The following is a 24,174-nucleotide window of genomic DNA, read 5'->3' as shown; positions in this document are numbered from 1 at the left end:
ATTGCTAGGCATAATTACGCGCTCTATCAGGCACAAAATAAATGGCCTTGACTTTCCTAGTCAATTTCTTTTTTCATGACAGAATGAGCCACGTGCACAGATGCTTCAAGAAAGACATGTAGGACCAACACAAGTGTTACAACTAGGCTTAATAAGAAAGAAAAGCTTACACACACACACACACACACACACACACACACATATATATATATATATATATATATATATATATATATATATATATATATATATATATTGTGAGGAGGTTAATTAGCCGTTAAAGACAGCGACGAGACAGCGTGAAGAAGCGTCCAGCGATCGGCACAGCAACGGACCGAAGCATGAGCCGAGAGAGCCGGGCGTTGGCGATGCTGCTCGCTGCAGGCACATCTTCTTCTTCACAATCGCCCCCGCTGAAAAAGGAGCCATCCTGGCGACTTAAGAAGTTTCAGGCAAAGGCTCATGGTACGGTTTCAGTCGGGAAACATGGACGATGTCATGTGCACGCCGGCGCATGTCGTCCGATCGCGAAACTGGTTCAATGGGGAAATTAACCGGAGAGGTTTTTTCCAAAACGGTGTAAGGCCCCTCGTACCGGGGGACAAGTTTCGAGGAGAGTCCCGGTGTTCGGTGTGGAATGGTGAGCCACACAAGAGACCCTGGGGCATATCTGTGATCTGAAAGGGTGGTGCTACGGTGTTCTTTCTGGCGTTGCTGTTCGAGGTGAACGCACGGGTGAGCTGGTGGCACTCTTCGGCTTGTCTAGCAGCATCGGAGATAGGTGGACAATCGGAAGCATCAGGACGGTAAGGAAGTAGGGTATCAATTGTATGGGAAGGCTCACGTCCATACAGAAGGAAAAAAGGTGAGAATCCCGTGGTGGTTTGTATTGCGGTGTTATATGCGAACGTGACATATGGGAGAACACGGTCCCAGTTGCTATGATCAGATGCCACGTACATTGAGAGCATATCACCTAGCGTGCGGTTGAACCGTTCCGTTAGTCCGTTAGTCTGCGGGTGGTATGCTGTCGTTTTCCGATGAATGACGTGGCATTCCGAAAGCAGAGTTTCGACGACCTCGGAAAGGAAAGCGCGGCCCCTGTCACTAAGGAGCTCTCGAGGTGCACCATGTCGAAGGATAAAGCGTTGCAAAATGAAAGAGGCGACATCCTGAGCTGTAGCGCTCGGCAAAGCGGCTGTTTCGGCGTAGCGTGTCAGGTGGTCAACCGCCACTATAATCCACCGATTACCATCTGGTGTCAATAGAAGGGGACCGTAGAGGTCAACGCCGACGCGATCAAATGGCTTGGCAGGGCATGAAAGTGGCTGCAATGCGCCAGTCGCACGTGGCAGTGTTGATTTACGTCGCTGGCAGTCAGGACAGCACTGCACGAATTTACGTACAAAATTGTACATGCCGCGCCAGTAATAGCGATGGCGAAGGCGTTCATATGTTTTGAACACTCCGGCGTGGCCACATTGCGAATCGTCGTGAAGGGAGGCACATACTTGAGATCGTAAAGTGCGTGGAATGACCAGCAACCACCGGCGGCCATCGGGAGCGTAGTTGTGTCGATAAAGAAGTTGATCGCGGATGGCGAAATGGAAAGCTTGACGTCGGAGGGATCGAGATACTGGAAGGTGGGGCATGCCAGATTAATATTCGATAAGAGAGGCGATCCACGGGTCACGACGTTGTTCGGTGGCGATCGAGTCGAGATTTAGCGATGACAAGGTCTGGAGGCAAGTGTTTCCGCACGTCTGATCTGGTGGTAAAGGTGAGCGGGACAGGGCATCAGCGTCAGAATGCTTGCGTCCGCAGCGGTATACGACGCGAATGTCGTACTTCTGGATGCGAAGTGCCCATCGCGCGAGGCGGCCAGAAGGATCTTTCAACGTGGAGAGCCAGCAAAGCGCGTGGTGATCAGTTACTAGATCGAACGGGCGGCCGTATAAGTACGGCCGGAACTTTCCAAGCGCCCACACCAGAGCCAAACACTCTTTTTCTGTCACGCTGTAATTAGTTTCGGCTTTCGTCAGAGTGCGGCTAGCGTAGGCTACAACGTATTCTGAATAGCCGGGCTTTCGTTGAGCGGGGACCGCGCCTAGCTCGACGCCGCTGGCGTCGGTGTGCACTTCGGTAGGAGTCGTCGAGTCGAAGTGGCGAAGAATAGGTGGGGAAGTGAGCAGACGGCGCAGAGTAGTGAAGGCAACGTCACACGCAGGGAACCAGGAGGTGAGGTTCACGTCACCGCGAAGAAGCTGGGTTAACGGTGACATGATAGATGCAAAATTGCGAACAAAGCGCCGGAAATAGGAGCATAGGCCTACAAAACTGCGAAGTTCTTTCATGGTCGTCGGCTTGGGAAATTCCGCGACTGCTCGAAGTTTTGCTGGGTCTGGTAATACGCCGTGCTTGGACACGATGTGGCCTAAAATGACGAGCTCGCGTGCAGCGAACCGGCATTTTTTCAGGTTAAGCTGCAGACCAGCGTTGGTCAGACAACTCAAAACGTGCTTGAGGCGAAGGAGGTGCGTGGGAAAGTCATGGGAGAAAACCACGACATCGTCGAGGTAACAGAGGCACATATTCCATTTGAGGCCACGTAGCGTATTATTCATAAGACGTTCAAACGTGGCAGGCGCGTTACAAAGCCCAAAGGGCATGACGTTAAATTCATATAGTCCGTCTGGTGTAATAAATGCCGTTTTTTGGCGATCGGCTTCTGCCATTGGGACCTGCCAGTAGCCAGACCGCAAATCTAGCGACGAGAAAAATTCCGCTCCGTGAAGGGTGTCAATGGCGTCATCAATGCGCGGCAAAGGATAGATGTCCTTGCGGGTTATCTTATTCAAACGACGATAGTCCACGCAAAATCGAATAGATCCGTTTTTCTTACGCACCAGGACGACGGGAGACACCCAGGGACTGTGAGATGGTCGAATGACGTCTCTACGAAGCATATCTTCAACTTGATCATTGATGACGCGGTGCTCTTCAGCGGAGACACAGTATGGTCTTTGACGCAGTGGCTGGTGTAGTCCGGTGTCAACATGATGTTTGACTTGTGATGTGCGGCCCAGTTGAGGTTGCGACACATCGAACGAACTCCTGAACTCATGCAGAAGATCCAGCAGGTCGGCATGTTCGGTGGGAGTGAGAGTGTCGGCGATGGCGCTGGAAAACGTATCATTGGACGACTCCCCGAGTGCCGACAGTGCTTTTGGGTGGTCGCAGTAGTCGTCCAGAACATCAAACAAAAACGAAGGGTCGAGATCCTGCACGCGGCCGAGACATTCCCCCGCAAGCAATGTGACAGGTGTGGAAAGCGGATTGCTTACGAACATGTTGCTTCTTCCAGCGGCAAGGTCAATTGTTGCGAAAAGCAGCGGCAAAGCTCGACGACATTTGAAGATATTGGAAGGCATAAAAAGAACTGTAGCGTCAGTGTAGGCGTTGCATGAAACGGGAACAAGGGCGCAATTTCCAGGCGGAATATCGGTATCTTCATGAACGAGCAACTTCGGCGGCTGATGAGGAACGTCCAGTAATGGGACATCACACAAGGGTGAAAACTCAACTTCGGCGCGTGCGCAGTCTATGACGGCATTATGGCGGGATAGGAAGTCCCACCCGAGGATGACGTCATGCGAACAGACAGGAAGAACAATAAACTCCACGATGTAGAGAATGCCTTCGATGGAGACTCGTGCAGTGCAGGCTGCGAGAGGCGTTACCTGCTGTGCGCTTGCAGCGTGAAGCGACAGTCCCGAAAGCGGCGTCGTTACTTTACGTAATAAACGGCAGAGATTAGCGGCAATAACAGAAACAGCGGCGCCAGTGTCCACAAGGGCGAAAGTACAATAACCTTCAACAGTTACTGCGACCACGTTAGCAGGAGAGGAGCGAGGGCTTAGACAGTTCGAAAACGGCGCCGTTCTTGCCTCTTGAACTGCGTTGCTTAGGTTTCCTGGTCGGAGGGTCCGGGCCGGCGAAGCATGGGGGAGGGTGATCGCCGACGAGGAGAGGGTGCGCGTTGCGGCTGGAAGTCAAGGTGGTCAGTAGGCGCATAGCGAGGTGGCGAGACCGGCCCGTATTGGACGAAGGGTTGGCTGCCGGGATGCGACGACCGGGCATAGTTGCCGAACGTCTGAGGTCGACGGCGGCAGTAGCGAGCAACGTGTCCGGGAGTGAAGCAAGCGTAGCAAATCGGTCGGTTATCGGGCGTCCTCCAGGGATTGGCTACTGGTGCTGCCGCCCAAGGGGCAGTATAAGCAGCCGGGTGTGCGGGCTGTGAGCGCGTGGTGTAGGGTGCTTGCGGGAGTTTACGTACAGCGTCTGCATATGTGAGCGGTGCGGCTACGGGCTGCATCTCTTGCGAAAAGGCGACAGGAGGAGCCACAGGCTGCGTTGCATAGGTTAGGGGCGTGGCCACAGGCTGAACAGCTGGCGGATAGGTGACAGGAGCGCGTACCGGCTGTGCGACAACCGGGCAGTGACCATGGCTAGATAGAGGTGGCTCGTAGTGCGCAAGAGGAACAGCTTGTGCAACCTCTTCTGATATAGCAGTGCGAAGCGGGGCAGGTAGACGGGTGGTGGTCTCGTGAGTAAAGGGCACTAGGGAAAGTTGGCGGGCGACTTCCTCACGGACGAATGCTCGGACTTGCTGAAGCAATGGTGAATTGTCGGGCATGGAGTCGAAACTGGACAGCGACTCAACACCAGGCTGAGGCTGCCTGGTCAGAGTGCGTTGCTTTTTCAGCTCGTCGTAGCTCTGACACAAGCTGACGACTTCAGAAACTGTGCTTGGATTCCTTGCCAAGAGCATTTGAAATGCGCCGTCGTCGATGCCCTTCAGGATGTTTTTGACCTTGTCAGATTCGGGCATGGTGTCAGTCATTCACACGTCGACAAAGGTCGACGACGTCCTCAATATAGCTGGTAAAGGTCTCGCCAGTCTGCTGAGAGCGGACGTGCAAGCGCTGTTCTGCCCTCTGCTTGCGGACAGCCGGCCGACCGAACACTTCAGCACACGACGTCTTGAAGACGCTCCATGTGGGGATGTTGTGTTTGTGGTTATTAAACCACAATTCTGCGACGCCAGTGAGATAAAATATCACGTGGCCCAGCTTGTCGGCTTCATCCCACTTATTGTTGGCGCTCACCAGTTCGTAGTGCTCAAGCCAGTCATCGACGTCGGTCCCATCCGCACCGCTGAAGACCTTCGGCTCCCGTAGCGTAGGATGGCCAGGGCAGTTGAACTGGAGCGAAGGCGTCGATGTAGTGGCGTTGGCAGTCATGACAGGTGGTAGCGTGCGGCTTCGCAGCTCCAGGGTGTAGCAACGGGGATTAACAGCACCTTCCACCAAATGTGAGGAGGTTTATTAGCCGTTAAAGACAGCGACGAGACAGCGTGAAGAAGCGTCCAGCGATCGGCACAGCAACGGACCGAAGCACGAGCCGAGAGAGCCGGGCGTTGGCGATGCTGCTCGCTGCAGGCACATCTTCTTCTTCACAATATATATAAAACCTGTCACACGATCTGGTGACTCTCGCAAGGGCGGAAAATGAAAACAGAAAATTTCTGAAGGTAAACAAGGGGCTTGAGTCACACCTTAAGAGTGCTGATGGGATCAAAATAATGCTGCTTCTGGTAACGTCATGAAGGGGGCACTCACGCATTTTCCCTCACATTTCCTATTATAAAAGGCCTTTATCAGTTCTCTGGTGGTTTATCTGAGTGTTTTGATAAATTAGAAGCACCAATCAATATGGCATTGCAGTTACACGTGTTACAATGATGCGACAATTGTCAACAATCTTTTCAATCTTACGATTTTCAGCTCTTTTACAACCAACGAATGCCAACGAGGCCATTATCTTGTCCTACTGTTTAGCTCACTGCATTGTACTCCCGAATGAAATTTGCTGCACAGAGCTTACTTTTGCACTTTCTCTCCATAATATTACCTTGAACTTGAAGTAACAACGCTAACTGATGATTTCATGAGTCGCGTCTTGTAATGACGTTTTAATAACGTCAGAGAATAACCTCACAGCATAACGCCGTGATAACAGTGCATGGCGACATCATCCTATGACGTTAGTTCCTTAGGTTACCCGGGACTTTGTACAGTTTCATTGGCCCGTCGTGTTTAGCTGGAAGGGCGGTAACACCTAGGGGCAAATGTTTGCGGAAATAAGGCATGTCACCAGCTGCAAAGGGACTAAGGTACTCGGCTGCTGACCCGCAGGTCGCGGGATCGAATCTCGGCTGCGGTGGCTGCATTTCCGATGGAGGCGGAAAAGTCCCGTGTGGTCAGAGTTGGGTGCACGTTAAAGAACCCCAAGTGGTTGAAATTTCCGGAGCCCTCCACTATTCCGTTTCGCATAATCACATGGTGGTTTTGGGAAGTTAAACCCTACATATCAATCAATCAATCAAGCTGCGAAGGGACACATGACTTATTGTCATGTGAATTTTTCTACGTTGATTATCAGGAGTTATGTGACGTGACTAGCTGTGATGGGATATCACTACTCTTACTAATTTACGAGATATTAGTTGCATCTCTAGTTCTTGCCTTGTCATGACTAATCAGTGATGCCAGTTAGCCATGTGGTGAGCTGTGGTGGGGTTCGGTGAAAGCATGGCACGCGGCCAGTTTTTACATGATTTTAGAAAGCCCGAGTAAATTTTTGTCCGAACTCGGTATATGGTTCGGACCAGGTTCTTGGGGAAGCAAAGCCGGGTTCGTTGCTTCGCGAGGATGATCGCCGCCGTATTTCTGACTTTTCCCCAGAGAAAGGTGCTTTTATATCTGGACGTTTCACTAACACAACTTTATGAACAGAACTGACTACAATTCAAAAGGCTGCAAAAATATGACCCGCAGTGGGACCTAAAGCGTCGCGCTTGTGTCCAGTCGGCAAACTATCTACTTAGCTAAAGATTCTCGCTTTTTCCCGAGCGCTCCCTTTAACCCCCCGTCGTTGTTCTCCGTGGTCCCCGTCGACACCAGACAGGCAGTTTCCTGGAAAGAGTACGGGAGGCAGAGGAAGCTGAGGGACCATTTCACAGAAATGCGTCAGGCAAGCGTGGAAAGGGGTTTCACGCTGAGCCGGCCCCGTTTCTTGGGAAGGCGTGTTACTAAGAAGGAAGGGGGCGGGGGATGTCACGCTGGGCGCGACCTTACACCCGGGTAGTTCTTACGTGCTGCACCACTGGAAGATTTCCAGTCATAAGGTGTCCCATCATATTACCGTTAGTCACGTCACAAGATGTTACGCGATGTTGAGTGATTTTTTTGATGTCAGTAGTTGCGTGATATTTCTACGCCAATGCCTAAACTTTTACGAAAACAACTTGCGAAAACAAATTTGCGAAATTTTGCGAAAACAGCAAGTATATTGGGAATGAAATGCCCAAAATTGATTTCAACACAGAATCTTGGCGTGAAAGACGATTATTCCACCAGAAGGCAAGCTGGTTCTTGAAAATCATTTACAGAAGGATCCTATGAAGGTGATATGTCAGGCATGGAATCATAGGAACCCATGTGACGTAGCGTGGCAGAAGAGTAACCAACCAGTGACCAAGCAAGGCGAATGAAACCACAATTGCGTAGTTAAATTGTTGCTACGCAGTGAAAAGCGCTCATCCATAATTCCACATCGTTATTAGCTCTTCGTGCCATCAACAAAGCGCACATATCTTACATCTAGACGAGTAGCGGAACGTCGCTTATCCACAGAAAGCCGAATAAATGAGTAGTAAGTGCTGTCCAACTTCACAAAATTACGATTTAAGTAATAGTCGTTACCTTGCGGAAAGCCAAGGTACAAAGCACTATTGACCTTGCGTCAACACGTATCTGCGCTCTTATTTCGCATTGGGCAGTATCGTAATCATCGATGAATTTTTTCATTTCTAGGACATACGTTTCAAAACATATAGACTCATGTGGTATTTCACAAAATATCAGTCACATCTGCGGATCTGCTAAAGTTACTTAATCATCTTTCTTTTGAATATGGGACGAAGACAGCCATCCGATGGCCGGGTCACAAAATAAATCTCTGTGGACCACTTCTTTATAGGCCTCTTGTAGTGAATGCCATTTGAATGTGCTTGCATGGGATAATCTTGCTTGTTGGTTTCTCTTGATTATTTCAATAAGTACCATACTTCAGATACGAATGCACATAATGCATGCATATCCGCACACGAATGCAAACTCTCAGCACAACACGCATTCACGCAAAAACTCAGAAGGACATATAGTGTTGTCTTCGTTTGTAACCATGTGCACTGGCGCGTGACGCTATTATACTTCAGGTGCCAATGATTGGAATTTGTGGAAGACGTGTTAGGGCACTCAAATAATATGGCAGTGATTTTTTCGCAGGAAACAAGGCTCTACATGCACTCACGTCAGATGATGCTGAGATGTCTCTTCGAATACTGCTGAAGAATAACACCGCAGACAGTGCTTCCGTAGAATACGAGAGTGTAAGTGTTGCGAACGAAGACAATCTTTACAAGCTGCAAGTAGGAAAGTTCCTTGGTCCTGAAGGTAAGATAGTTTCTTTCATGTTCCCCTGGAGTACTCGTTCAACCACGATAATCTTAGCGTGTAGCGATAGAAGAACATTTCTATTGTTTTTAGTCATATCACCCGCAACAGCATCCAGCTCTTGATATCAACAAAGTTCCACCGAGGAGGCCTCATTCGCATTTACGGCTTGCATCAAGCTTGGTTTTTGGCATTCTGTTACCGAAATGGAAACCTGACAATATACATTATCTTCAGCACTGCTTTCATAGAACCAAAACTGAAATAAACTCTTTCCTTTTGAATAAGAGTAACACTGTAGTTTCCAACTTAAAAGCATTTCTGCTGCTCTATAAGAAGACTGTAGTGTAGAAGGGACGTATTGTTAATAAAACTGCATCTCATGGCAACATTAGTACTGATTTTTTGGTTCCACGCAGCAGCATACTTCTTTAGAATTGCGTGTTCTACCTAGGAAGTTGATTTCTATCCCATCTTTACGTAACCCCTTGTCTGTGTGATAAAAATAACAAGGTCCTGAAATATGTGCTCTTACGCCATATTATTTCTTTTTGCTTGCTGCACCAGTGTATATTTAAAAACCTCACTATATCCTCAATATACAATGCTACCTACCATAATCAGTGTGAGTAAAAAAAACTACATACCATCTTCACCTCATTCCTGCTTGGTTACAAAAATGAAGTTACGTCAGTTGAAACAAGTATCAAAGTGTTAAATATTTTGTTGTGTAGTCTAAACGTTGCAGAATACCACGACACTATGAAACATGTAACAGGAAGGAGTTGAGTTTTAGATTATCAGGGCAACTTTCTTTATTTCGCCATCGGCGTTAGAATGATACCTACAAGTTTTGTCCGTAATTCACATTGCCACCATCTCTCATTCACTGAACACCTACTAATTAACAGAGTATTCCGCACACTTCTAGCCTATTCTGAAACATGATAATATATGCTCTGTACAGTATTAAAGCCTGAGTAGTTTGAAGATAATACTTTTAAAAGAAAGCTAGTGACGAAGTTACATTCTAATTTTTGTCATTTAGATAAAAACCAAGAGGAAGCCCATGCATGGCTCGCTAATGCGATTTGGAAAGACTTTTTACTTAAAATTAGTTCTTCAATGCTCCGGTAACATTTTCCTCTCATTGTGCTGGAAAGTTTTCAACGTCAAACAATTTAGCATGGTTACGCAAATACTTTTGTACAATATTGGTTCATGAACTGCGTTTTAAAATACCGTTGAGTTGATATGAATGCCAAAGAGTGTGGTTGAACCTATTGCCTAATATAACATAGATATATATAGTAAGTAATTACAGTAATTTACTACACCAGCCGATTCTTGCCTTTTATCACAGGTTGGGATGCAATGGTTCATGCCAATGGCCAAAGCTTCTCCACGTATGACCGTGACAATGATTCCGGAGCTGCAAACTGCGCGGTCTTGTATCGGGGTGGTTGGTGGTACAGCCAGTGTCATGCAGCGAACCTAAATGGTCTGAACCTCAACGGACCACACGACAGCTACGCAGACGGAATTGAATGGAGTGTGCGGGACGGCCCAGCTCGCCTGTACCACTATTCTTACCCAGTTGTTGATATGATGATCAGGCCAGCCGGGTCCACACTTGACCGAAGAAGCCTCCCACCTTTGTCTTAATTTTACTGTGTACAAGATAACAATCGTTTGCCTACCAATTTAAGATCTGGACATATAGGGTAATGGTATAATCTAGCTTGACATGAACACAAACTAGACACTATAGGACTACTCCAAACAGGTTATAAGCTGCTTGAACTACTGACACTTTTTACTACTCATTCACTGGCCGCGGAAATGTGCACTCTAAGTGAATCTGAAGGTATCCTAGCAGTTCATTATTTCATAGCGTAAGCTACCTAACTTTAGGTGAGGAAACAAAATATGAATAACTCACTAAACGAGGTACCAATGTCATCTACTTACTGGAACGCTAAATGTAGTGACCCTTCTGAGTGTATGACGCCGCTTCGAGGCAGAAGGCGTTTCACTTCCCATTATAAATCAGGTGATTTTTCTTGCGAAATCAAATCAAATTGGGACACACGCACGTGCCAACGTGAGCCCACCTGACCAGCTGTCAGGTGCGTCTGAAACGAAGGTGCCTTTCATTTTCCAGCAGGTAGCGAACTTTTCAGGCTAGTTTAATTGTTTAAATTTTCTCAATGGGCAGCCGTGGTCACAGCAATAAGATTTTTACAATACTGTTGTGACGCCCCGTTGAGCATCTAGCCATTTGCTCTTACGATGATTTTCACTATAATCAAGGAGCGACTAAATGGTACCTTATGTGGTCGATTTCGCAAGCTATGAGGCAAAATCATTGAATTGTTCCCATGTAACAATTGTGAATTGTTGCCATGTAAGTAGTATATTTCTGGCACGGTGGAGGAAAAAGAAAGCACGTTTCGTGCAAAAAGATACTGGGTATTCTGGAGTACAGCTACTAGGTACCTGTTCTGGTGTTGATCGGGGTCTTCTTTCAAGTTGCCGTAAGTGGTGTTACTGATAGATTTTCCCAGGATGAAATGAAGTTTGAACGTGGGCTCTTGGCGTAGTAGCCGAGGATTCTACCGAGAAGCTACACCAGTGCTTGAAACTCATTTCGAAAAGACCCAATACATATGTCATATTGGGAAAGCAACCACGCAAACCTGTTTGATATATCGTGGCAGAAGACTAAAATAGGAACGAGTGATCACAGAATGATCATTGCGCAATGAAAGCGTCGTTTGATGGTTCTCACATTCTGAAAAGTTCACAGCCGTAATGCTTCATGGTCATCACTCGTAAGACACACGCGGCATCAGCTAAGTGCACACAACAAATTGTATAGGTGTAGCAGGTATTTTATTTATCCAAAGGAAGAAAAATATTGACGCCGTGGGGCGTGTCATATTGGTGAAATAACTGTGATATATGCAGTATTCGATACGTTGCGGAAAGCCCCAACTGCAAGTGCCATTGGCCTTGCCTTAAAACAAGCAGGTCTCGGAATTCACATCAGGCAGTATTGTAATGCTCGAGGAATTTTCGTAATGCACTATAAAAACGAAATGCGGGACATTTTTTGGAGTGTTCTGACTTGCGCGTATGCGTATATGGCTATCTTCAAAGAGACAGGTTGACTCTCTTGGTGTGTTAAGGTCAGCGCGCTATAGATGTGGACCTTGACATTCTTACGAAAAGTGAAGTGACTATAATGCAACAGATAATATTACCGCATCTGAGGGAGTCAGATGAATCTTGTCGTTAACACTCCTGCGAAGGTCAAATGGCACACACCGAAGCGTCAAGTGACCCACAACTATTTCAGGTTACTCCTTTCATATAGGCTCTACTTTCGCAGAACTTATGTTATAAAGAGTACAGTGTTTGATTTAGACAAGTCCAATAATACTTGCAGTTGCGCACAGAACTGCAAAGAAAATAGTACAATTCTAGGCAACACTTTAATAAAACTGTTCAAACCAACACCCAAGTTCCAGCACAGTAACAGAGAAAGCGCGAAATGTCAGTCTGTGATATCTATTCAACAGTTTAAATAAACCTGCTTTACATGTTTGTACGAGTTATACAACTAGAATGCGTGACTGTGATGTGCGTGACTGGGCAAATTATACTGCAGGACTCGGAATCATGTTTTCAAATTTATTCCTTATGTTTACGAATAAACTACGAAGTGGGGACAACTGGAGGAATCAGACTTGTGAATTGCTATGTTTTAGCTCTTGTTGAGCGTTATCAGCCTAGGAAAATCTATCTGAAAAGCAGAACGTGGTACCAGGAAAAAACGAAATTTTAGCACGAGCTGGAAAACCTATAGGGCAAATGATTTACTAAGACACAACGAAAGCTCACATCAGAACTACAAACAGGCACGGCAAGGAACAATGTTTTGAATGCGAAGCATTTTTAGCGACTTCGGTGACTTTGACCGTATCTATCTATCTATCTATCTATCTATCTATCTATCTATCTATCTATCTATCTATCTATCTATCTATCTATCTATCTATCTATCTATCTATCTATCTATCTATCTATCTCTATCTATCTATCTACCTGTCTATCTATCTACCTATCTATTCATCTATCTATCTATCTATCTATCTATCTATCTATCTATCTATCTATCTATCTATCTATCTATCTATCTGTCTGTCTATTAAGCTATCTATCTATCTATCTGTCTGTCTATTAAGCTATCTATCTATCTATCTATCTATTTATCTATCTGTATATATAGCCGCTTACGTTTGGGTGCTCTCGCGGGCACCCCCTTAACTTCGCGTGAACCAAAATTAGCATGGGAGAGTAAGATGCTTTGACGAATATGACGCACTGGTCAAGACATAAATAATGTCACAATCCCGTCACGTTCATCACCAAACACTTCCCGTGAGACAGTGGCACATACCCACGAGTGGGTATCTGCCGCTGGTGTGCGGGTGTGTGCCACAGGTTATTGACACTTAGGCCGCGCTCACACTTGAGAGCTTAAGAAAAGCGAAAACGCTAGAGCTGCTGGAAAACCACAACCGCATGCTTCGAAAATTTTCACAATAGTTCTGCCCGATCCTGCCACCCGCTGCCGTAGATACCTTGACAAATAACTCGATTACGCCTGCTTTCGAAAAACTAAAGTTCGTACCGAATTCTGGTTATTCACGCAAAGTAGTGAAAAAAAAACAGCTCGCCTTTTTCCAAGCGTTGTTTTGGGAGATAAACCAGCAGAAACAACCCGAGCGAACGCTCCGGCAACGGCGGCGGCGCATTCAGCTGGCTGTACACAAACGCGAGACACGCTGGGACATGTCGACTCGCTGCCACTGCACCGTCTACTTCCAGAGTTTTCGGCAATTTTAGTCCAAGTCAGGTACTCAATGAGCGCGCCCTCGTTGAGGCCATCAAGCTTCGTCGTTCTGCATGGGTATTTTTCGATTTCAGCCGATGCGAGTCACCACCGACGCCTGTGCCGCCATGTTGAATATGGGACCGGCTGGGTAGGTCACGTGCCTTTATCTAGCGCCGCCAAGGCTGTGAAGCGGAAACTGGATCTGGTTTCGCGTGGCGGGAAAATCGCGCTGGGACAGAATTTTTCGCGCCGACCGCGCGGCGTGGTTTTCCGACCACTTGGGCGGTGAAACAAGCCAGTTTATAAAAAAGTTTTGCCGGTTTCGCTCTCTTCGAGGTCAAGTGTGAACATGCCTTTAGTATTTCCCAAGGAACGCCGACAACACACATGGACAATTTGAACGCGCAAGCGGTAGTGAATACCCGATGTTAGTAGCGCCAACTTGACGATTGCAAATAATGAATGTCATGGTCCCAGCTTAAATTGAACCAAAGCATTATGTATGGCAATGAAGCATTTTTACACAGAGCTACGCCAGGTCTTGGAACTATTTTTCGAATATGCGCTTATCTTCGTGAAACTTCAATAGTGGTTGCAGTGCTGCCTACCCAATTTTATAAACATTGCATATGTTTTCCTTTGATACAGTCGTCGCGTCGGGTTAACGTCAACTGTGATTAGGCACCCTGCCCTGAAGTTGAATAATGTAGCAATGTCCGGAGCCAACAACTTCGCGAGCATCAGGGCTTCATATCAACTTCTGTTGTTGCTAATATGCATGTTCCAGTTGACATCGTTGCGCAAGTGCAAACAACTGGTTATATAAACATATGCAACTCTTCAACATATATCTGTGCGTGCAACATTTGTACATATATTTAGCATCATTTCATGACATGTCGCTCAATCAAAAAATCCAACACGGTCACCTTCCCTCCGCATTCTTTCGCATAACGTCGATTCCCAGGTACGTGGGATCAGCTGTTTTTTGTTTGCCGTTACCGTGTAAAACACAAATTGCAAATAGTAAGTTTTGCAACACGTCGACTGGTTAAGAGCTTGCAGTGTGAGCTGACGTGAGCCTGTTTTAAACAACAAACGTAGTTGGTCTTCGACGGTAGTGGGGTTTTTTTATCGCCAGTGCCTTGAACGTGACTTGGTGTATCCCTTTGAGGATGTGTCGAACACGATCAGCTTCTGTCAACGCAATGTTCACGTGGCGGCAAAGAACAAGGATGTGTTCGTTGTATGAAATCTATGTCTCCCCCGGATGTGGGCCACGTCCGTCGAGCTTCGGTTTTGACACTCCAGAATGTTCTGCTTCCCGAAAATCCTCTAGAATTGTTCACAGAAGATATGCGAATCAGTGAAGCTGCTCTTGTGGTTAAAAACCACATTTTCGACATATAAGGATAAAGCAGGAATTAATAATGAAAAATACTTTAAGGAACCTCATTATCGTTCTTCTAGAACTGACCATGTTTTTAAAATAAGAGAATTACGCACCTGGACGAACCTGTTCGCGAATTCATTTTTTGTTAGTACTGTTAAAGAGTGGAATGAAGTGTCTGCTACGCAAGTGTGCTGTAAGAATGAATAATTGTTTATGTCGTTTTTGTAACCCCCCCCCTCCCCTGCTGTAACGCCTTTGGGCAATGCGGGGTAACCTTTGAATGAAGAATATCGGGCACCTTTAAAACGACGTGAGGAAGTTTTTAGGGTTCTTCTCATTGTTTTTAAACACTCGTCATGTCGTACTCCTTCAGCTATACCTAGACATTGTCGTGTGGCAGACCATATAAGATGGGTGGGTCCAGCTGCCTGGCGTTGACTATCTATGCAGAAATGGTTTGTTGGTCAGGGGTGCAGAACGGTCCGGACAGCGTTTCTTGGGCTAGCGTAAGGGTGGAGCATGCGGTGAGCCGAAGGAAGTTTTATGGGATCGCGATGTCGGTGAGAACCTGTAAATTGACAGCAGCTTCCTCCTCTCTGCAAAACATTAGCAGCGTTGAGGTCGTGATGACGTCTATTGGAAGGACTCGCCGAAACAACCCTTTGAACAAAGAAGACGTTCCCACTGATGATGAATATATGGAGGTGAAAAAGATGAAGATAACGGTGAAACGCTGTGAATATAACTCATTCCCTGATGAAGGGAGGACCCCTCCCGAAACTGTTGGGAAATAAATATATTTATCCTTGTTGACAACGCTCCCGTTGTGCCATATCTCATACCTTCACAAAGACTAACTGGCCTATTGAATTATTACTCCCACTATATATATATATATATATATATATATATATATATATATATATATATATATATATATATATATATATATATATATATATATATATATATATATATATATATATATATATATATATATATATATATATATATATCTTGCTATGGAGATGAAGTAAAGAAAGAGGAGGGACACAAGCAGCTGACAGGCGTGCAAGTGTGCCAATCAGCAAATGTGACTCTAGCATGTCGTTTTTCCTCTGTAAATACCTTTTGTACAGAAGTCACCAACGCCTTAACATATTGGTGAGAGGCGCTGCGTAATCATCAGGCAATGGAGCTACGCAGTGGACATCACATCGGTTTTCCAGCCATGTCTAATGCTGAGCTCTCCGCGTCAACGTCAGCATCTCCGACGAACACGGCGTCGCAACCATAAGTTTTCATGCCACTTTAGAATCTCGGTACATTCTGCGGGACCGATGGCGTCGACGTTGATTGGCTGGCCATGTTCGAACAAGTGAGTGTGCCGAACAGATGGGATCCCACACTTGCTGGCTGAGGCACGACCAAAGTGTGCTATGAAAATAACAAAGAAGATCTCAAGAGCTGGGACACGTAGAAAGAAAAGATTCGAGAGGTGTTTGACAAAACCGCTAGTCGTAAGATCACCGCCAAAAAGGAATAAGCCTGCCGTGCGCGATTACGCACAGAATCATACATCGCGTACGTTCAAGACATGCTGGTTCTCTGCCGAAAGGCCGAAAGCGACATGAGAGAAGGGGACAAAATAGGGCATGTCTTGAAAGATATTGCGAACGACGCGTTCAATCTCCTGATGTACAAGGGCTGTTCTACCTTGGACGCGATCATCAAAGAGCGTCGTCAGTTTGAGCAAGTGAAAAGGCGCCGCATTCTGCAAACATTCGCCCGACTTCCAAACACCGCTGCAACATCGACTTGCGACGACCAGTCCACACTACAGCGTTGGTGGCCGCCGGGAGACCTGACATGCAATGTTCGTCGTGAACTGGGAGCAATGACGCCCCCGGCGTTCTATTCGTACAGTACCGATACCACTACTGTTACTGTTCTCCTTGTTCAAGCCATTGTGCGCCAGAAGCTTGAAAGCATCGTAGTGCATTCCGTGTGCCATGTCACCACGCCCCGAGTCAGAGAACGCCCTTTCGCGATACCCTACTTCGACTGACGGGTTTTTTCACGTACTCGCAACCCGGCCAAGTGGCACACTGCAGATGACCGCCCTTTATGTTCACCCTACCCCCGCGTTGGACACATCGCTCGTTACTGCCGCAACACATTGTCCTTGGGCCCTCGTGTAATGACCATTATGACCCGTTTCGATGGTACCGCTTGCACCGTTTCACCTGCCCAAGAGTCCAATGTCTGCCGGATCCGGCGTGGTAGTCTAGTGGCTAAGGTACTCGGCTGCTGACCCGCAGGCCGCGGGATCAAATCCCGGCAGTGGCAGCTGCATTTCCGATGGAAGTGGAAATATTGTAGGCCCGTTTGCTCAGATTTTAGTGCATGTTAAAGAACCCCAGGTGGTAGGAATTTCCGGAGCTCTCCACTGTGGTGTCTGTCATAATCATATAGTGGTTTTGAGACGTTAGACCCCACATATCAAATCTAACCAAGAGTTTAATGCCGTTGACCATTCTCGGAACACGGTGTACAGCCACGCCCCTCCACCACGTGCGTACCAGTTTTGTTCGCCGCAAATACGTCGCCCATCATCCAGTTCGCCACGGCCTTGGCGCTTCTCGTTCCTGATGGCTTCCGGCCGCATCGTCTCAGAAAACTTAGAAATGCAGCCCCCGGAGGTGGTGGTGCATTGACGACTTCCGCGGCAAATCGTCTCCCCATTCTCACCAGGCGAAGTGTAATAGACGTTGAAGCAGATGGTGTACCTCTACAAGCACTTGTAGACACCGGGGCAGGTATTTTGGGCACGAGTTGAAGCCTACGCACACGTTTTAAAAAAGTTCTGACACCAGGGAATGTACAGATGCTCCGTGTGGCCGATGGTAGCACGCCAATGGTTCTCGGTCTGTGCACTGCTCGCTTAAGTATAAAGAACCACACAACTTCTGTCATTTTAGCCGGGATTTACCGCTGCCTTTATGACGTTATCTTAGGCCTGGATCTCTTGTCTAATCATTATGCTCTTGTCGATTGTGCTACCGGCGTCCTTCAGCTAGAGCTACCTCAGATAGTCGCTGAACTCCGCACTGCCCCACCAAGCCTGTGTTCTTTTCAGGATGTGCGACTGTCACCTCAGACAGCCACCTACGTCGTTTTGACCACACAGCCACAGGTTTCCAATGGTCAATATGTCCTTATTCCTCTCGCCGACGTCCTTTTAAGCCACAACATCGCTATTCCTCATACGCTTGTGACTACCACTGACAACTGTACCTCGCTGCTACTTCTCAATTTCATCTTGCGCCCTCAAGTGCTTCGTCGTGGCCTGTTCTTGGCCAGCGTATCAAATTCTGACGAATTTGAAATAGTGGCTTTTATCACCGAGATTGATTTACTTCAGTCTTTTGTAGCTAATAGCACTTTTTCTCTGCCAAATCGTCTATCGAAGATGATTGTACCTGACCTCAATCCTGCGCAAGCCAACGACATCCATCGTCTTCTCGCGTCATATACCGACATTTTTATTTTGACGACAGACCTCTAGGGCAAACAATCACCGTTCAGCCCCGTATGAACACTGGTGACGCCAGTCCTATTCGCCGACACCTCTATCGCGTCTTCCACACTGAGCGCAGCGTTATCCAAGCAGAAATTCACAAAAGGCTCAACAAAGGTGTCATAGAACTGCAAGTAGTCCTCGGGCCTCCCTTGTCGTCCTTGTGTTGAAAAAAGACGGCACCTGGCGCTTCTGCGTTCACTATCGCCACCTCAACGAGATCACGTGAAAGACGTGTATACCCGCAACCACACATCGATGACGCGTTGGAATGCCTGAATAGCGCTACATACTTCTCGTCTATTGATCTTCGGCCCGGCTACTGGCAGATTTCTGTCGATGAGATGGACCAAGAGAAGACGGCCTTCATTACACAAGATGGTTTATACCAGTTTAAGGTCATGCCCTTGGACTATGTAACGCCCCTCGTCCACGGACTATGTAACACCCCTCGTCCTACGTGGTTATAAGGGGTTCACTTGCCGCTGTTACCGAGACGATGTGGTAGTCTTGTAATCTACATTCGATAGCCGCCTGACCTGTCTTGCTGCGATTCTCGCAGCCTTCAGAACAGCTGGGCTGCAACTCAACTCCCAGAAATTTCAATTAGGCCACCGTCAGATTACAGCTCTAGGCCATCTTGTAAACGCCGATGGCGTCCAACCAGATGCCGAAAAGATCCGCGCTTTACGTAGCTTTCCCGTGCCCCATTCTACATCTGACGTCCGGAGCTTCATCTGCTTATGTTCGTACTTTTGTCGTTTAGTGAAAAACTTCGCCGACGTTGCCAGGCCACTCACAGATTTGCTGAAGAAGGATACCACATTCTCATGTGCCATGAGCAGGCTGAAGCATTCAGCGTTCTCGTTGGCTACCTAACTAAGCCCCCCATACTTGCCAACATTAATCCTTCGGCTGCCACAACACTTTCACACTGGCGCCAGTGGCCATGGTATGGGTGCTGTTCCCGCTAAGTGGCGCCACGGCAGACAGAACGTGATAGCTTACGCTGGTCATCTGCTTTTTCTCCCTGAGAGGAATGATTCCATCACTGCAGGAGAGTGTGTTTAGTTTTGGTTTGGGCCGTCGCCAAGTTCTGCCATATTTATATGGTTGCCTATTCTCCATCGTTACAGACCACCACGCCCTCTGCCGGCTGACTTCTCTGAAGAACCCGACTGGAACTCTGGGTCGCTGGGCTCTGAGGCTTCAGGAATTTTTCTTTAGCGTCTGCTACAAGTCTGGCCATTTGCACAAGGACGCAGACTGTCTCGTCATCCGGTAGATCATTTTGATCCTGTTGCGCCACACTTGTAGAGCAGCGTAAAGGCGTTTACCTACAATAGAGATATGCGCATTGAACAACGACGAGATGAGTCAGTGCGCACTATCATCGACGCCATCCAGTCTGACAGTCATGACGATGAATCCCGTACGTTTGTGCTGCATGAGAGCACGCCCTACCACCGCAACGTCAGCATTGAAGGCCCTCAGATTCTGCTTGTCATTCCTCGTCATCTACGGCCTGCCATATTTGAGCAACTTCACGACACACCAACAGCGGGACACCTCGGTGTTTCGCGCATATACGACCGTGGGCAACGTTGGTTCTTCTGGCCAGGACTGTACCGCGGCGTGCTTCAATATTTCGCCACTTACGACCTCTGGCATTGCTGCAAAGAACCTTCTTTGCTGTCAGCTGGATATCCTCACCCAACGAAGACCCCTCTGAACCATTTCACTGCACAGGACTCGACTTTTCTGGCCCTTTTCCGACGACGACACCGGGAAAAAATGGATTGCCGTCGCCACAGATTATGCTACCCGTTACGTGATAACAAAGACCTTGCCCATCAGTTGCGCCACTAACGTCGCAGATTTTCTTCTTCATAACGTCATCTTACACCACAGTGCACCCCAACAACTGCTTACGGACCGCGGCCGCTCTTTCTTCTCCAAAGATGTCGACGACCTCCTTCGATCATGTGTCACAGCTCATAATCTATCTACCGCCAACCACCCACAAACTAATGGCCTAGCTGAACGTCTTAACCACACGCTCACAAAGATACTTTCGATGTACGTCTCCGAAGATCATTGTGACTGGGACACCACGTTGGCCTATGTGACTTTCGCATATAATTCCTCTCGACATGACACCACGGCATTCTTACCTGTTTATCTTTTGTATGGCCGCGACCCCATATTGTCATTTCAAAACACCTTGCCCTTCAAAGGCTTTGTTCCGAGTACGCTCGCAAAGCCAATGATCGGGCTCGCATGGCTCGGTAAGTCACCCTGTCTCGTCTCACCAGGTCACAGGATATGCAAAAAGCCTACTACGACCACCGGCATCGTTAGCCCCAGGTTACCGAGTGCTCCTCTCGTCACCGTGTCGCCGTGAAGGTCTCTTCGCAAAACTTTTGTCCCGATACGAAGCGTCCTACTTAGTCTTACGTCAGGTTAGCGGCGTCAGCTACGACATATCGCCACTGCACTCCTATACGTCACCAAGTTCGTCACTTGTTGACATTGTTCATGTTTTGCAAATTAAACCCTACTTCTGTCGCACTTCTCCGCATTTGTGGCCTGACGGTGCTCTAACGCCCGGGGGACTTGTTACGCAGATGAAGTAACGGAACAGGAAGGAACAAGCAGCTGACTGGTGCGCGAGTTGCCAATAATCATTGTGACTCTTGCCTGCGTTTTTTCTTCTGTAAATGCATTTTGTGCAGAAGTCATAAACGCCGTAACTATATGAAATATATATATATATATATATATATATATATATATATATATATTGTTATGGCGTTTATTAGCAGGCACCCAGTGAGTATACACAATGGCGACAGTAACGGCCAAGCACGGACTCTCAGCGCGAGCGGCGTCCTTTTTGGGTAGACCCACTAGAGAACACTTGAGAGTTTGACCCACTTCAGTGTTCGTCGGCTTCTCTACAATTACCCCGAGGTCGAAGAAGGAGCCGCCTGGCGAACTAACAGCTTGTAACTACGAGCGGGTCATAGTAAGCCTTCAGGCGCTCCACGATGACTATGTCGTGCCCATGACGGCGCATGTCTGAAGATTGTTCAATTGGCTCGACAAGATAGTTGACTGGAGATGTGCGCTCAATCACACGGTAGGGACTTTCATATTTCGGGAGTAGTTTGGAAGAAAGGCCAGCTACAGAGGTCGGGATTGAGAGCCATACATGGGAACCAGGAAGGAACGTGGGTTCAGAAGTGGCGTAGCCATCACGAATACTCATCTGCTGCTCTTGCTTATGCGTCGTAAATGTCTTGGCTAGCTCGCGACACTCTTCAGCAAGCCTGGCTGTCTCGGAAATACGTGCACAGGCACATGGATCCGGCGTGTACGGGAGTATCATGTCGATGGTGTGTGACGGGTGCCTTCCATACAGCAAGAAGAAAGGTGAAAAACCGGTCGTGCTCTAAGGGGCGGTGTTGTAGGCGTAGGTGACGAAGGGAAGTATAGTATCCCAATTCGTGTGGTTGGTGGTGACGTACATCGAAAGCATGTCGCCGAGGGTGCGGTTAAAGCGTTCGGTCAGACCATCGATCTGTGGGTGGTAAGCAGTTGTTTTGCGGTGGACAGAATATGGCACTCGGTGCGACTGGCTTCGACGACCGCTGACAAGAATACACGGCGTCGATGGCTGAGAAGCTCTCAGGTGGACCGTGGCACAGTATGAATCGATGCAGTAGGAAGGACGCAACATTATGTGCACTAGCCGCAGGGATAGCGGCAGTTTCGGCGTATCGCGTTAAATGATCTACGGCGACGATTGCCCAGTGGTTACCAGCCGACGTCAGAGGAAGTGGTCCATACAAATCAATACCTATGCGCCCAAACGGACGCTCAGGGCAAGGTAACGGTTGCAGACTGGCTGGCGACATGTGTGCTGACGGTTTGCGGCGTTGGCAAGCGAGGCAGGAGCGAACGAACTGCTGCACGTAGCGGTACATCCCGCGCCAGAAGTAGCGTTGTCGAATGCGATGGTAGGTTTTGAATTGATGTGTCATAGCCTCAACTGGGCCACACCTCGCAAGTGAAGCATTACGTTGACACAGGTGTAATACCCCAGAGTGCGCGCATTGCGGATCGGAATGGAAGGATTCACATATCTCTGACCGCAGATTTCGGAGTATCACGAGTAACCACTGCCGGCCATCGGCGTCGTAATTGCGTCGGTGTAGAAGGCGGTCATGGATGGCGAAATGGCGAGCTTGACGACGCAAGGCACGCGTGGATGGCGTTTCGGATGGATCAGAGAGCAAGTCGTTGAGCGGGCCGATCCAATTATCCTTTTGCTGTTCGGTAGCGATGGTGTCAACATCAATGGCAGAAACGGCAGCCGAGGATACTGAGCAGAGCACATCACCTTCAGGCAGAGGGGAGCGCGAGAGGGCGTCGGCGTCAGCATGCTGGCGTCTGTTGCGGTACATCACGCGGATGTCGTAGTCTTTTAAGCGAAGAGCCCAACGGGCGAGACGGCCTGAGGGATCCTTCAATGATGAAAGCCAGCATAGTGCATGATGGTCGGTGACGACAACGAATGGGCGACCACACAAATAATGTCGAAGGTTTGTAAAGGCCCAGATGATCGCCAGGCACTCTTTCTCCGTGACGGTGTAGTTTGTCTCGGCTCTCTTGAGCGTACGGCTTGCATATGCTACGACATATTCCGGGAATCCAGGTTCTCGCTGCGCCAGAACAGCGCCGAGGCCTACACCGCTGGCATCTGTATGCACCTCCGTCGGGGCCGTAGGGTCGTAGTGGCGTAGAATGGGAGGAGACGTCAGCAAATGGCGGAGCTTCGCGAACGCATCGTCGCACTCAGACGACCACGAGTTGAGCGGCCCCTGACTTCCAAGGAGCTTCGTCAGCGGTGATATAATCGAAGCAAAGTTTCGTATGAAGCGTCGGACGTATGAGCACAGGCCCACAAAACTACGCAGTTCTTTGACGGACGCAGGTTTGGGGAACTCAGCCACGGCCCGAAGCTTGGCTGGGTCAGGAAGATTGCCATCCTTAGACACGACGTACCCTAGGGTGGTGAGTTGCCGTGCTGCAAAGCGGCACTTCTTCAGATTTAGTTGCAAGCCGGCATTGCTCACACGTGCGAAAACTTCTTTCAGACGTTGGAGATGCGTGGAGAAATCTGGGGCGAACACAACAACGTCATCGAGGTAACACAAGCACGTGTGTCATTTCAAGTTGCGCAGAACGGTGTCCATCATGCGCTCAAAGGTCGCCGGTGCATTACATAGACCAAACGGCATGACGTTGAATTCGTACAAGCCGTCGGGTGTTATGAACGCAGTCTTCGGTCGAGCGTCATCGGCCAGTATCCCGAGCGCAGATCGAGAGAAGAAAAAAATACGGCTCCGTGAAGGCTGTCAATTGCGTCATCGATGCGCGGCAGTGGGTAAACATCCTTCCGAGTGATCTTATTGAGCCGTCTGTAGTCCACACAGAACCACACAGAACCATTTTAGGGGCGAAGCTCCTTAGGGCGTGGGCTGTGTGTCCCCTGTAGCCTGTATGTAGCCACCTCTAGTTTAGTTCTTGCAGTGTTCACTAGATGGCGGTACCGTCCCCTGTATGTAGCCACCTCTAGTTTAGTTCTTGCAGTGTTCGCTAGATGGCGGTACCATCTCCTGTATGTAGCCACCTCTCGTTCAGTTCTTGTAGT

The 24,174-nt window shown here is 48.1% G+C and overlaps 1 protein-coding gene across 1 annotated transcript in view; it reads left to right on the top strand.

Annotated features, from left to right (window-relative positions):
- LOC119188157 (angiopoietin-4) overlaps positions 1-10,282 on the top strand; it is a 44,019-nt gene extending 33,737 nt beyond the window's left edge. Inside the window, exons 10-11 of the mRNA XM_075888053.1 lie at positions 8,412-8,579; positions 9,943-10,282. Coding sequence (XP_075744168.1) covers positions 8,412-8,579; positions 9,943-10,244 — 470 coding nt within the window. The 3' untranslated portion in view covers positions 10,245-10,282. The remainder of the gene's footprint in view (positions 1-8,411; positions 8,580-9,942) is intronic.
- Positions 10,283-24,174: the final 13,892 nt, after the last annotated feature.

Source organism: Rhipicephalus microplus, chromosome 3, assembly GCF_043290135.1.
Source record: "Rhipicephalus microplus isolate Deutch F79 chromosome 3, USDA_Rmic, whole genome shotgun sequence".
NCBI classification, from domain to species: domain Eukaryota; kingdom Metazoa; phylum Arthropoda; class Arachnida; order Ixodida; family Ixodidae; genus Rhipicephalus; species Rhipicephalus microplus.
Note: the sequence above shows the minus strand (reverse complement) of the source record. Positions and strands in the feature narration are given on the sequence as shown.